Genomic DNA, 12,565 nt, shown 5'->3' on the forward strand with positions numbered 1-12,565 from the left:
CTATAATTAGAGGTTATCTCCTGTTTTGTAAATAGGAATTACCCTTGCTACTTTCATCTTATTTGGAAAAACCCCATTTTGAAAAAGATTACAAATGTGTGTTAATGGTTTACTAAACCCTCAATAACACTTTTCAGTGTATATCAATATCACTCCAGTCTGTACTGGTTTTATTCTTCAGATCACTTACTACCGTAATTCGCCTTCTCAGTTCTTAAAAAAAGCTGAATTTTTATTTCTTTCACCATAATCTGTTTTTTTTCCTTCAATTTAGGTCCTATGTTTACAAAGAATTTGTTGAATTCATCCACTGCTTCATTCATGTTTGTAATACTCTAACTTTTTAATAGAATATTCCTGTTTACAACTTGTCAATATATTTATTAGTTTGTTTTTAAATCTTTTATACTTATTTTCTGCTTTTGTGGCTCTATTTTGTTATGAAATGCATGCATCCATGTTATTCCTTTTTAATTAAATAAACGAGCCTCTAGGCTGTGGTTTTATGCTTTTTGTATTTTTGAACTCTTACTGTAAAGAGCCCCCCCGGTCCTCATGCCAGTTGTGTCCCCACCACTTCTAAAGTCAAAACGACATCCATGAGTGTTTACCTCTTACAAGCAAACAACCTCAACAATTGTTGTTTTTTAGGTTGTAAGGATAAAACTACATGTGAGGTTGTTTTTGCATTTGGTTGTAAGAAAGTGATCTGTTCTTGTAAATCTCTATAAAACACTAAACTCTACTTCTGTTGTAAAAGCCGCAGGCTGTCATGAAAACACCACTTCTAAGTCTATGAATTTCTGGTGACTAAACTCCATCACAATGCAGCCTCAAGTTATTTTACTGTCATGTTCTATGTCCCTTTGTTCCCCAGCCCCTCCAGTTTCCACTCCAGGTTCTCCTTTTGTGTTTCATAGCGCCCTCATGTGTCCTTTGTCTGCATCTCATTTATGTGTCTCTTTGTGTTCCTCATTTGTCCCCTGGTCTTCAGCCTTCCAAATATATCTCTCAGGTCCTGTGTTCCTTTAGTCTTCTCCAGTCACCCCTCTGCAGCCAGTCATCCCTCTAGAGTGTTTATAGTTTCAGCTTTTTATTTTATTAGTCTCTTTTATATGTTTTGTCCCACCAGTCTTTGTAGTTCTCCTTCCCTTTAGAATATTAGTTATGTGGTTGCTTTTCTTGTTTTTAGGTTCTTTCTTAGGTCATGTGAGTTCCCTCCCTGATTAAGTATTGCTTTCACCTGGTCCTCTCCCCACACACCTGCAGCTCATCTGCCTCCCATTATGCCCCAGTTTATTTAAGCCCTGTCTTGTCTCAGGCCTAGTCCACACGTAGCCGGGTTTTTTTTAACGAATATCTGCCCCTCCAAGAACTTGCATCCACACCACCTCGTTTAAAAAAAAACTCTGACTACACGTACCCAGATAAATACGTTGCTAAGGACATGCCAGACCTGTAGGCGGCAGTACTCCCCCCGTTCTTAACCTCGTCCTTCGTCTGTGGTCTTCCGTAAGGAGCAGTAATTCCGCTTGCAAAAACAAACAAGCATAAAGTGCTTGGACAATTGATAAAGCGAGCGCAGCTCTGAGGGCATCCATGATGCCGGCTAGTGTAAACACAGGTCGCACACGTGATGTCAGCATTTTTTTGTCGCGGAAAGTGACGTTGCAGACCTTAAAACTCCGGATTTGTCTGTCCACACGCAGACACCCAAAACGGAGAAAACGCAGATCTTCACTTTGGCCGGAGTTTTTAAAAAGATCCGTTTTCGTGTGAAAAAACTCCGTTTTCGTGCGGATGACAGGCCAAAACGTAGAAAAATATCTACGTTTTGGCAGATCCCCGGCTACACGTGGACAGGGCCTCAGTGTCTTGTCGGTCCATTGTTGTTGTCAGCTGTATTTTTGGTGTTCTGTGTAAGTTTCCGGTCTCGTTCCCAGTCTGTGCTCTAAGTGAGCTTTTTCTCCTGTTCCTGGATCTTTGGTTTTTGGCTCCCTGCCTTTTTGGATTTATTTTAATTTTGGACTCATCCTAAAATAAAAGGATTTTCTTTATATCAACTCCTGCCTCGTGTCATCCTGAGTATCTGTGTTTTGGGTCCAAACCTCTCATCGTGACATTTACAAATTCAATAGACATCAATATTTTATTTTTAGAATGGAAAAGAATGGTGAAAGAATGTTTGATCATGTCTTACATCACTTTTTTCTTTTACCTTCAGTGTGTAGGGTTTGGTAAATTGAACGCTTTAAGAGCTCAATATATATATTACCTCTACTTATGAGCATTAAGCTGTGATACTCTATCTAAATGTAGAATATCAACCCTGCTTGGTCTTTACTGTGTTAATCAGAAGATTCTAGGATTATTTATTTATTCAGGGATTGTACACACTTCGTTTTGCTTCAGAAAAGAGTCAGGTTTATAAAAGTAAGAATTTATTTTACCAACAATTAAAACATGACAAGTTAACTAACATTTACTGTGATGGATGGAACTAGATGTGATGTGTGAACCTTTGTGTGAATGTGATGTTATCAGAACTTCTGTATCTAGGAGAGCTGAGTTCTGGATGTAAAAGAATTTGGTTTGCGCTGAGCTATGAAGTTGATTATAATCAAAAGCACATCAGACGCTATCTGCGTGTCTACTTCACCCGTTCTCGGAGACCCTCGTGGTGGATCCAAAGGTCAGAGAGGTCGGATGACCTCTGGCACCGAAGGGCTGTAGAATACCGTGGCACCGACTCTTCAGTCCAGAGATGTCTCGGGTCACGACAGATGGATGGAACCGCACGTCTCGGACTCTTAAGGAGTCTAAACAATATCAGCTTGTTCTGCAGGAACTGTTTGCTGCATCAGCTTCGCAGGTGCAAAAAGATTTTGACGACGTGTCAAAAGCTTTGATGGTTAAAGAGGGTTTTGCTTCAGATGGCCGGTCTGAAGCTTTCTCCAGAACTGAACCGCTGAGTTGAACTGAACTGATGAATCACCAGAGTGATCCAGTTTTAATGTTCTCTGATCTGGGTAAAGGACTATCTATGTGTCACGCGTTTAACTTAACCTTACTTTGTTCTTGTGTGAGTGCAAATGGTGATGACCTTGTCACATTAACATGCTGAAACATATTTCAATCACTGTAATCATAACATAACATTCATTTCCAACTTCAATCATTGAGCACAGATTAATGAAAGCATTTCATTATATTATAATTATTATAAGTAGCAATAAACAAACATTTGTTTAATAATTATCTAGCTTATAGGTTGTAGAAGTTCATATTTAATTTAGGAAATCATTCTTTGATTTAGCAACTGATCCGAGCTGCCAGTGTTCCTTATTCAGAGGCATGAAGAATCCTGTAGGACGATATGGGAAGCTTGGACATTGAGGAGAGAACATCATTGTTGACAATTCGTTATCATGTGTTCAGAGCTGCAGAGAGGCTTTGAGCTCCAGCTGATGAGATGAAGTCAGGCCAATTTAAAGGGAACACATGCAGTCTCGTGTCTGCTTCTTGACCAGATGTTGAATGGTCAAACTGTACCTAAAAAATGACCATTGCTGGACGTTACAGGTGTAATATAGGAACTAGGGAACTAATTGTTTCATGCATGTGTGGTAATAAAGACATAGTTTACTGCAGAATCACAAAATGCACATTCCTGAGCAGAAAAACAAAGCACTAAGGACTCAGTTACATGTTGGCTATTTCTGTACCTGAGCTTGTTTAAGATGGACTGATCCTGCGTTGTGAGCTTTATCTAGACAGATCGCTCTTCAGGTTGAGCCACTATCATTCCAATCTTGGACTTCCGGATTTTGTAAATTTTTACAACTTGCCAGACTATGGTTTTGGGATTTGTTAGATTATTTGTTAAGTTTTAAAATACAAAAAAAAAAAAAAAAAAAAAAAAAATACAACAAGTACTCTAATCTTACCAAACACCATTAATTCAAAAAACATGCACACGAACCTTTTCCACCATTCCGCCACTGGGTGGCAGTATAGCTGAAAGCAGCACAACATGTTTTATTCCTTTAAGGCAGGGGCGGGAAATCCTCGTCCCACCAGCATGTTTAAGTTGTCTCTCTGCTTCATCTCACTTGTTATTAATCAGCAGGTGATTAACAGGCTTCTGTGGAGCTTTTTGAGCTGCTGAACAGGTGATTCAACATCTGAATCCCCAATGCTGAAGCAGGGAAACAACTAAAACATGCAGGATAATGGCCCTGGAAGACCAGGGTTCCCCACCCCTGCTTTAACCTCTGTGGTCAACAGTAAAATGCTGTAATTTAAAATGTTCACCAACAAATTTATTTTGACAGTAAATAAGAAGACATGTAGTTTGCATGAACACAAATTTTAGATTTTTTTTTAAGTTTAAAACAGTCATTGTGAATTTTTTATTTAGAAACATGAAAAAAACTGCACTCAATGTGACACCTGATTTTTCAGCGCTTTTTTGCACATTTGAATAAAATGCATGTAACAGAACTTATCAAAATGGTTTGTGTGAGTCATAAAAATAATGTCCTAAATATGAAATGAGCTGCAGGGTACAACAGTCTAAGAGCAGTTTAAGATAAACTGGCAACAGAGTGCCTGTTTTACTCGCAGCTGGAGATAAAGGATGATAAAAACAAACAAAAACAGTTTACCATGTGGAAAGTCAAATCCCCAAAGGAGATTTTACTTATTTACAGAAATCATCCAAGAAAACTGATTTCTGTATCGTTGTTAAGGTGTGGTTGTCCAAATTGCCAGCTGTTGCAAACGGGATAAAGTCACAGAAAAAAAGCTGCAGCTTTACTAAATAGTAGAGAATCAAGGTTATTGAGTGACGTTAAAAAAATCAATGTTAGAAATAAATGTTTAACCAAAGTAAACAGATGGTTTTCCTTCACTCAACCCTAAACCACAATGGCTGCAGACATAAAGATACTCTTCTGCTTCGGACTTGCTCTGTTCTTGACGGGTATGAGGTACATGAGGTGAGAACACCAAAAATCTTAATGAAACTATAATGTTGCTGTTTATTTTGTGTTGATCAGATGCTGGAAAGTCGGCCTTTATTGGAAAGAGTCACAGTCATGGAAGAGATGATCCTGTGCTGCAGTACGTAGTGAATAACTCGCTGAGGGAACATCCAGTCCTCACCAAACTCAGACTGGTAAGAAAATGGCTGAACCCTTATAATGAGGGTAAGGGATTGAACATCTCTCTGGTTTATTTGGACATCAGTTCAGAGAAACTCAAGGATTATTTCCTGTTTAATTTCTAAAATGGGAGTATATTAATGCTGAAATCAGATTAACACTCAACCATAATTTTTAGCACAGGAAATGTAAAACCACAGTGGCTGATGTCCGAGTAGAAGCAGTATGGGTTTTGGTCACTAGAGGGCAGACAACAGCTAATAAATAAAAAAAATGCTAAAGAAAGTAAATTTAAAGTTTTGTTTTCTAATAAAACATCTTTTCTTGTTTGCGTTTCAGAGAACCCTTGAAGACCGTTGGAACAGGATGATGGTGGCCTGTGAGCAGGCCCAGTTTATGGCAAATCTCCTTAGACTCATTAATGCTACAAAGGCTATTGAAATAGGTAAACCAAGAATTTAAAAACAAAAAATAAAACACTTTATCTGCAATCTATAGAACCCCTTGAAAGGTTTGAGTGTTGCATTATGTAACCAATACAACCGGATGTAGATTTCAGGATTTATTGCTTTGTTTGATAACAAATTAAAGAAAACGGAGTCTCCCGCCACTTTATTTAATTTACATATTTCAACACCAATAAATAGTGGGCATTTACTTTAAAATTTTGAAGTATTTAGCATTAAATGAATACAGTAGAAATCCTTAATATTCTCGTCTTTTCAGCCTCTTTTGGAACAATCTCATATTTTAGCAACTTAAGAGAAACAAGAATGCATGAAATGGAAACAATATTTAAACTGTATTCATCCTGCAGGGATGTACACAGGATACAACGCTCTGAGTATGGCTCTTGCCATGCCAGATGGTGGACGCGTGGTCGCTTGCGAAATAGAAGATTCATACGTGGAAATCGCTAGATCTTTTTTCAAAGAGGTAAGATCTGTGACTGATCACTGGTTTGTGTTAAATCTTCTATTATACTTGAGATAAATGACATTTAGAAAAATGGAATCTCCACTTTTGTGGCATTTAGGTATTATCTTTTTGTTTGTTTGTTTTATTGATTGTAGCCTCTGCCAGAGCCCGTTTGTGCATGAGGCAGCACGCCGTACATCTTGCAACTGTTAATGTGTCTAAAAATCCTGCAGGCTGGACATTTGAAAGGTGTCTGCTCAGGAAACTGTGTCACTTGAAAATGCAAAGTAAAGCAATAGAATCAGCTAGTATTTACAGCTTGCCACATTTTCTCTTTAAAAATAGCCATGTCTCAAATCTCTTTATACAATTGTATCTTTTATTTTAGGCCGGAGTTGAAAATAAAATAGATGTACAGCATCAAATGGCCGCAAAAACCTTAGGTAAGTACTCTGTATCCTTTCTTAATTGTTCAGGTTTTTGTTTTCATTTATTTTCTTCCATCAGACGAGCTGATAGCAGCCGGAGAAGTTGGAACATACGACTTTGTGTTCATCGATGCCGACAAACTCAACTACGACATTTATTATGAGAAGTCCCTTCAGCTCATACGTAAAGGAGGTATTGTCGCTATTGACAACGTAAGTGAACCTCATATTACCAGTTTGTGTTTTCACTTTAGATAAGATGACGCAGCTCTGATGCTCCTTAAAGGTGCTGTGGAGTGGAAGAGTTGTAAATCCAGCCCTGGATGATCTCCAGTCCCAGAGTCTGGATGCCCTCAATAAGAAGATCCACAAGGACCAGAGAGTTGAACTGAGCATGCTCACCGTAGGAGACGGGCTTACCATCACCATCAAACGTTGAAATAATGCATGGCTCTGACGAGACGGAGTTTTGTTTTTCCGTTTTACCATCAAATAAAAGCGTCCAACTCTTGACTAATGTTGACTTTATTCTTTTATTACTCATAAATATCAAAAATACTTAAAAGTGACATTTTAATGCAGATTTAAATAGTAAAATACAGATTTAACTGGGAGGGAAAAAAATAATCAATAAAACCTTTTCATACAGGTGCATGGCTGTTATGTTGGACCTCCGGGGCCACCATCCTTAAGCTGCGTTCAGCACCTGACAATTAAAATGCATGATTAGCACGATCATTTTGGTTATAGAGGATGAGAAAAAAATGAATCTCCAGGAGGAAATATAAATTTACAGAAATCCACTTATGACATAGTTTTTATTGAAATGTGTAAACGCTCCACTAACATAGTCCGCGTTCTCCTGACGCATTGCTAGAAATGCTCCTGAAGTTAATGATTGTTGGATTGACGTTTACAGTCAGTCAGCCACGTCACTGCTTTCTGCGACAAAACGCGGGGGTGTGATGGGGCTGAGGAGCCCATTAGAGCAGTAGCTGACGCTGCACGTTTTCAGCACCACGGACAGCTTCATTCTGCACACAGAGCAAATGGATCCGAGTATAAATGCCCGCACAGACGCGCAACATCATTCTCAGCATGGATAGTAGGAATGTCTTCCCGCACAGGCCCGCTCAAGATGCGTCTCCACGAGGAGGCTTGGGAATAAAAGGAGTAAATATGAGTGCTACCAACCCGTTATCTGGAAAGTTGAGTGAGAAAGAACAGATGCGGGGTTTGAATGATCGTCTTGCGGGTTTCATAGAGAAGGTGCACCAGCTGGAGCACCACAACCTTCTTCTGGAGAAGGAGGTCGAAGAGCTCAGAGCTAAAGCGAAACCCGCATCTTGTTTGGAGGTGGAGTACGGACCGGAGCTGCGAAGGCTGAGGCGGCTGGTTCTGGATATCACCCATCAGAAGCATCAGATAGACTTGGAGCATCAGAATCTGGAGGAAGAGCTTTACGGTTTGCGGCAACAACACGCGCAGGAGACGCGCTCCAGATCAGACGCAGAGAGCAGCATCGCGGTTCTGAAGAAGGACATCAGCGAAGCGTATCAGGCCAAACTACAGCTGGACCAGAGAGCGCAGTCACTGGTGGATGAAATCCACTTCCTGAAGACAAACCACGAGACCGACGTGTCGGAAATGTTTGACCAAATCCAGGATGCGCAGGTTAGCGTCAAAGGATTTGAGAACCCTGACGTCACTGCGGCTCTCCGGGAGATCAGGACACAACTAGAGGGTCACACCATGTCGGAGGTCCGGGAGAGAGGAGAAAGTTTCCGATCTCAGTTTGCAAGATTAACGGAGTCCGCGGAGGCCAAAAGGGAGGCGCTGAAGTTGAGCCAGCAGGAGATCCAGGAGTACAGGAGGAACCTCCAGGCCAAAAGCGTCGAGCTGGATTGCGCTAAAGGGACCAGAGAAGCTCTGGAGAGGCAGCTTCATGATGTGGAAGATCGCCATAAAGAGGAACTCATCCACTACCAGGTGGATCAGTTACATGATTTCTGGTTTGCTCAGCTTTGACACAACTCTGTATTAATCTGGTCTTTTTATTTATTGTTCCAGAATACAATTAAAGAACTTGAAAATGAGCTTATCAACTGTAAATTTGACATGTCTGGTTACCTACGGGAATACCAGGACCTTCTGAATGTGAAGATGGCTCTGGATGTGGAAATATTGTCCTACAGGTAAGACAAACATCTGGACCAGCAGATTTAAGAATCCTAGTCATTTGCAGTTAATTTAACTTTAAAATGTGTTCCATCCCACAGAAAACTTCTCTGTGGTGAGGAGGCTCGGCTCTCCATGGGGTCTGACTCCAACATCTCCTTGCCCCACATCTACCACCAGTCTCCTGTGTACAGCCTCCCCTGCTTCAGTCGACCAGGAGCCACGTACAGACGAGCAGAGCCCCAGTTCAAGTTTGTGGAGGAGATCATAACAGAGACCACCAGGGAAATAGAGCTGTCAGAATTTGAGGACACTGGATCAGACGAGACTGAAGCAGGGAAATATGAGCATGAGTGTACAAAAAGCAAGAGAGGGGGCAACGAGGAAGAGAGTGATCATAAAGACAATGGAGATGAAGAGGGAAACCAGATGTCTGATAGTCAGCAGAATCAAATAGCATCAGCTGGAAAGTCTGAGAATGCAGATGTGAGTCCATTGGGACCTGGTGACGTGGAACAGGGTGGGATTTTAAAAAGTGAGGGCCTTGATGAGAAAGAATTAGAGAATCACAAAGCAGCTGAAAGCACAGATGAGAAGGAAACTGTAGAGACATCAGATGTGAGAATGAAGAGTGAACGTCTACATCAATCTGACCTAAGATCTGACACGGAAGATGATTTTATCTCAGGTGGAGATGAGAACAAAATAAAACATGCTGATGAAACCAAAAGTTTGGAAAAATTAGATGAAACTCATGAGCAGCACAGTGATGCCATTCAGGTTCAAGATGAGGTCAAACATGTGGTTTCAGAATATTCACAGGAGGCCAACGAGATTACAACATAAACAAGCAGCACTCTGGAGACGGGAAGGCTTCTGAAGTGAGAGCAACTTGCAAAGCATAGTGAAACGATACTGCACAATGAAAGGATGGGAATTCAACTCGAAGTTTATGCGGCCAACAGCAGCAGGCTTTTTATTGCTCTTTGGATTTTGTTGTTCATTCAAACTACCGCAAATGGGGAGGAGCTGCAGGTCCGCTTCCCCTCTCACAGGCAACAACGTTTACCTGGCGCTCTTCACCCTGCAGGTGCATTCAACCACTCCACATCCAAAAGACCTTGCAACACAAGGCTGCATGTTTTAAACGATTATGAAGTGTTGCGGGAGGAGAAGAAAGAGAAATGCATGGAACTGGAAGTTCTTGAATAAATCTTAGCTGCACTTTTTTCCTTCAACTTTAAATCAGCTTTTGTTTCGCTGAAACATTTGGAGTCCTCAGAACACCAATTTAATGTGAAAACCTGTGTTCTTTATTTTTTGCTTTGGTATATGTGCTGATAAATGTGCTATGAAAAAGATCCTGATTTCTAGGTATTTTATGAAGCAGGTTACAATTATATGAGACACGTAAAATAATTTGATTGCCTCTACCGACGTGTTTTTGAATGACTGTGATCAATAAATGCTTATCAAACAAGGTTGTGTAGCTGTGGCTAAACAGAAATATTACTGAACAAGAAGACTGGAGACACAAAGATGAAAATGAAAACAAGACTCACATGTGAGATTGATTCTGATACATATCTGATGTTTTTGATAGCAACTGCAGTTTCAATGGTCATGTCGCATTAAATTTGCCTCCTACATCACTGAGTCAGTTGAGGTGAGCATCGTGAGTTGACATTCCTGAGGAGCAGCACTGACAGAATAAGTCATGCCCATCTACTTCTGGACGATGGGTCCCTGGAATAATGAAAAAAATGAATGCAAATCAAAGGGGCTATGAAAGCTACATTCTAATCTCGTTTGAAATGTGTCATGGATTTCACACGTGATGTCTGAATTTTAAAAACACATTAAAATGCCATCAAAGTGCATATTTTCAGACGGTGTCAAAAGTTGTTTTTGGTTTTGTGCGAAAATATGTCCAGTGCTATAAATGTGCAACACCAAATTGACATAATTGAACCAGACATGGAGAAAAGCAGAGGAACAATGGATGTAAGTTAAGTGAACTGTGAAACCTTTCTTCAGGAGGAAAGAAATATTTGGTGCAATAACATTTGTGTTTTGTCACTAGGAACTTGAAGTAACAAAGAAAAATCCTGTCTTTCACAGGTACAAAACAACCTATTAGAAATCTCAGGTACAAGTACAGAAAATGTATTCTTTTAGTCACACATCAAAAAAATCTCACAGTTACAGTTTTCCCCCAGTTGATCCAACATATATGGCGCAAAATTTGTTTCTTGACTCTGGGAACTTGTAATCATAGAGAAAAATCCAGAGAACCTATCTTTCACAGGTACAAAACAACAACTTCAAAATATTTGGTACAAGTACACAAATTGTATTTGTTGAGTCACACATTAAAAAAAATCCTATGTTACAGTTTTGCCCTGGTTAATGCGAAACAAATGGTGTAAAACACATCCATGTACTTCTGTATAAAAAATAACCTGTGCCTATTTTACTGTCACTCACAGACACAAAACTACTGTTACACATTCTTCATTGCAGGGTTACTGCAAGTTACAGAATATGGAATTCCTGCTCTAATAATTTTGCTTTACTTAGTCCAGCACATTTGGAGAATAACTAATCCAAACACTTGTATTAACATCTTCCCACAGACTTATAGTTACCACAAACACAAAAGAGTTAATGCAACTGCACAAAACTGCTCATGTAACTCACAAATGCTGCTTTTCAAGCTACACATTCTTTTTTCACAAGGCCCTATTTTGCACCACTTGTCTCAGGCAGAACATTAGTTGCAACCTGTGGGTAATTGGCATGCCCGTACAGCAGGAGGCACTTTTAACGTAATGCTAAACAGGAAGCATACCTTCAAGGATACTAGATTTAAAGATGCAATAGATGTCTGTTGCTAAGGTCCTGTCCACACGTAGCGGGGGATCTGCCAAAACGTAGATATTTTTCTACGTTTTGGCCTGTCATCCACACGAAAACGGATCTTTTTAAAAACTCCGGCCAAAGTGAAGATCTGCGTTTTCTCAGTTTTGGGTGTCTGCGTGTGGACAGACAAAACCAGAGTTTTAAGGTCCGCAACGTCACTTTCCGCGACAAAAAAATGCTGACATCACGTGTGCGACCTGTGTTTACACTAGCCGACAGCATGGATGTCCTCAGAGCTGCGCTCGCTTTATCAATTGTCCAAGCGCTTTTTGCTTGTTTGTTTTTGCAAGCGGAATTACTGCTCCTTGCGGAAGACCACAGACGAAGGACGAGGTTAAGAACGGGGGAAGTACTGCCGCCTACAGGTCTGGCATGTCCTTAACAACGTATTTATCCGGGTACGTGTCACACGTGTGGACAGAGTTTTTTTTTATGAGGTGGTGTGGATGCAAGTTCTTGGAGGGGCGGATATTCATTTTTTTAAAAACCCGGCTACGTGTGGACTAGGCCTAAGTCTTCTTTCAGCAACTCTGCATTTAGCTGTTGAGCAACATGTTGGGGTAAGTTCTTTTTTGTTTGGTTTCCAACCTTATTTCGACTAGTTGAACTTTTTTCCCCCCTGAACAAAGTGATCTAACAGAAAGAGTTTTTCTCAGCCCGGACCCATTTAGACAAGACAAGACAGCTTTATTTATATGGCACATTTCCTATACAATGGCAACTCAATGTGCTTTACAGCAGAGATGCAACACCACACACCAACTACTTATGAAAGTGTGAGTTCGTGACAGAAAGTACATTTTGATTTATTTACTGAAAACACATCTTGTGTTGTGTATTAACCCAATTTCACTGGACTCGACTCGTTTAATGGTTTTTCTCTGAACAAAGTTATCTAACAATGAGTGAGAATGTTTTCCCGCTTGGACCCATTTGGGTGCAACACCACACACC

At 40.3% G+C, this 12,565-nt stretch overlaps 2 protein-coding genes across 2 annotated transcripts; both read left to right on the forward strand.

Annotated features, from left to right (window-relative positions):
• Positions 1–4,878: 4,878 nt before the first annotated feature.
• Positions 4,879–7,024, forward strand: comtd1 (catechol-O-methyltransferase domain containing 1). The gene is made up of 7 exons (XM_070542568.1): positions 4,879–4,984; positions 5,061–5,179; positions 5,505–5,610; positions 5,983–6,101; positions 6,472–6,526; positions 6,591–6,724; positions 6,798–7,024. Exons 1-7 carry the CDS (start codon positions 4,930–4,932, stop codon positions 6,948–6,950), a joined length of 741 nt encoding a protein of 246 aa, XP_070398669.1. The 5' UTR covers positions 4,879–4,929; the 3' UTR covers positions 6,951–7,024.
• Positions 7,025–7,576: 552 nt separating this feature from the next.
• Positions 7,577–10,169, forward strand: LOC139062119 (neurofilament medium polypeptide-like). The gene is made up of 3 exons (XM_070542566.1): positions 7,577–8,500; positions 8,582–8,706; positions 8,791–10,169. The coding sequence occupies exons 1-3, from the start codon at positions 7,577–7,579 to the stop codon at positions 9,533–9,535; spliced, it is 1,794 nt and encodes a 597-aa protein (XP_070398667.1). The 3' UTR covers positions 9,536–10,169.
• The last annotated feature ends 2,396 nt before the right edge of the window (positions 10,170–12,565 follow it).

This window comes from Nothobranchius furzeri, chromosome 12 (assembly GCF_043380555.1).
Source record: "Nothobranchius furzeri strain GRZ-AD chromosome 12, NfurGRZ-RIMD1, whole genome shotgun sequence".
NCBI lineage: Eukaryota > Metazoa > Chordata > Actinopteri > Cyprinodontiformes > Nothobranchiidae > Nothobranchius > Nothobranchius furzeri.

What these genes read in the sequence shown, in the direction of transcription:
- comtd1 (XM_070542568.1), top strand. Translation starts at nt 4,930, where the DNA reads ATGGCTGCAGACATAAAGATACTCTTCTGCTTCGGACTTGCTCTGTTC. An exon ending in TACAAAGGCTATTGAAATAG is followed by an intron (nt 5,611 to 5,982) that starts GTAAACCAAGAA and finishes TTCATCCTGCAG; the next exon opens with GGATGTACACAGGATACAAC. An exon ending in CTAGATCTTTTTTCAAAGAG is followed by an intron (nt 6,102 to 6,471) that starts GTAAGATCTGTG and finishes CTTTTATTTTAG; the next exon opens with GCCGGAGTTGAAAATAAAAT.
- LOC139062119 (XM_070542566.1), top strand. Translation starts at nt 7,577, where the DNA reads ATGCCCGCACAGACGCGCAACATCATTCTCAGCATGGATAGTAGGAAT. An exon ending in AGGAACTCATCCACTACCAG is followed by an intron (nt 8,501 to 8,581) that starts GTGGATCAGTTA and finishes TTATTGTTCCAG; the next exon opens with AATACAATTAAAGAACTTGA. An exon ending in GTGGAAATATTGTCCTACAG is followed by an intron (nt 8,707 to 8,790) that starts GTAAGACAAACA and finishes TCCATCCCACAG; the next exon opens with AAAACTTCTCTGTGGTGAGG.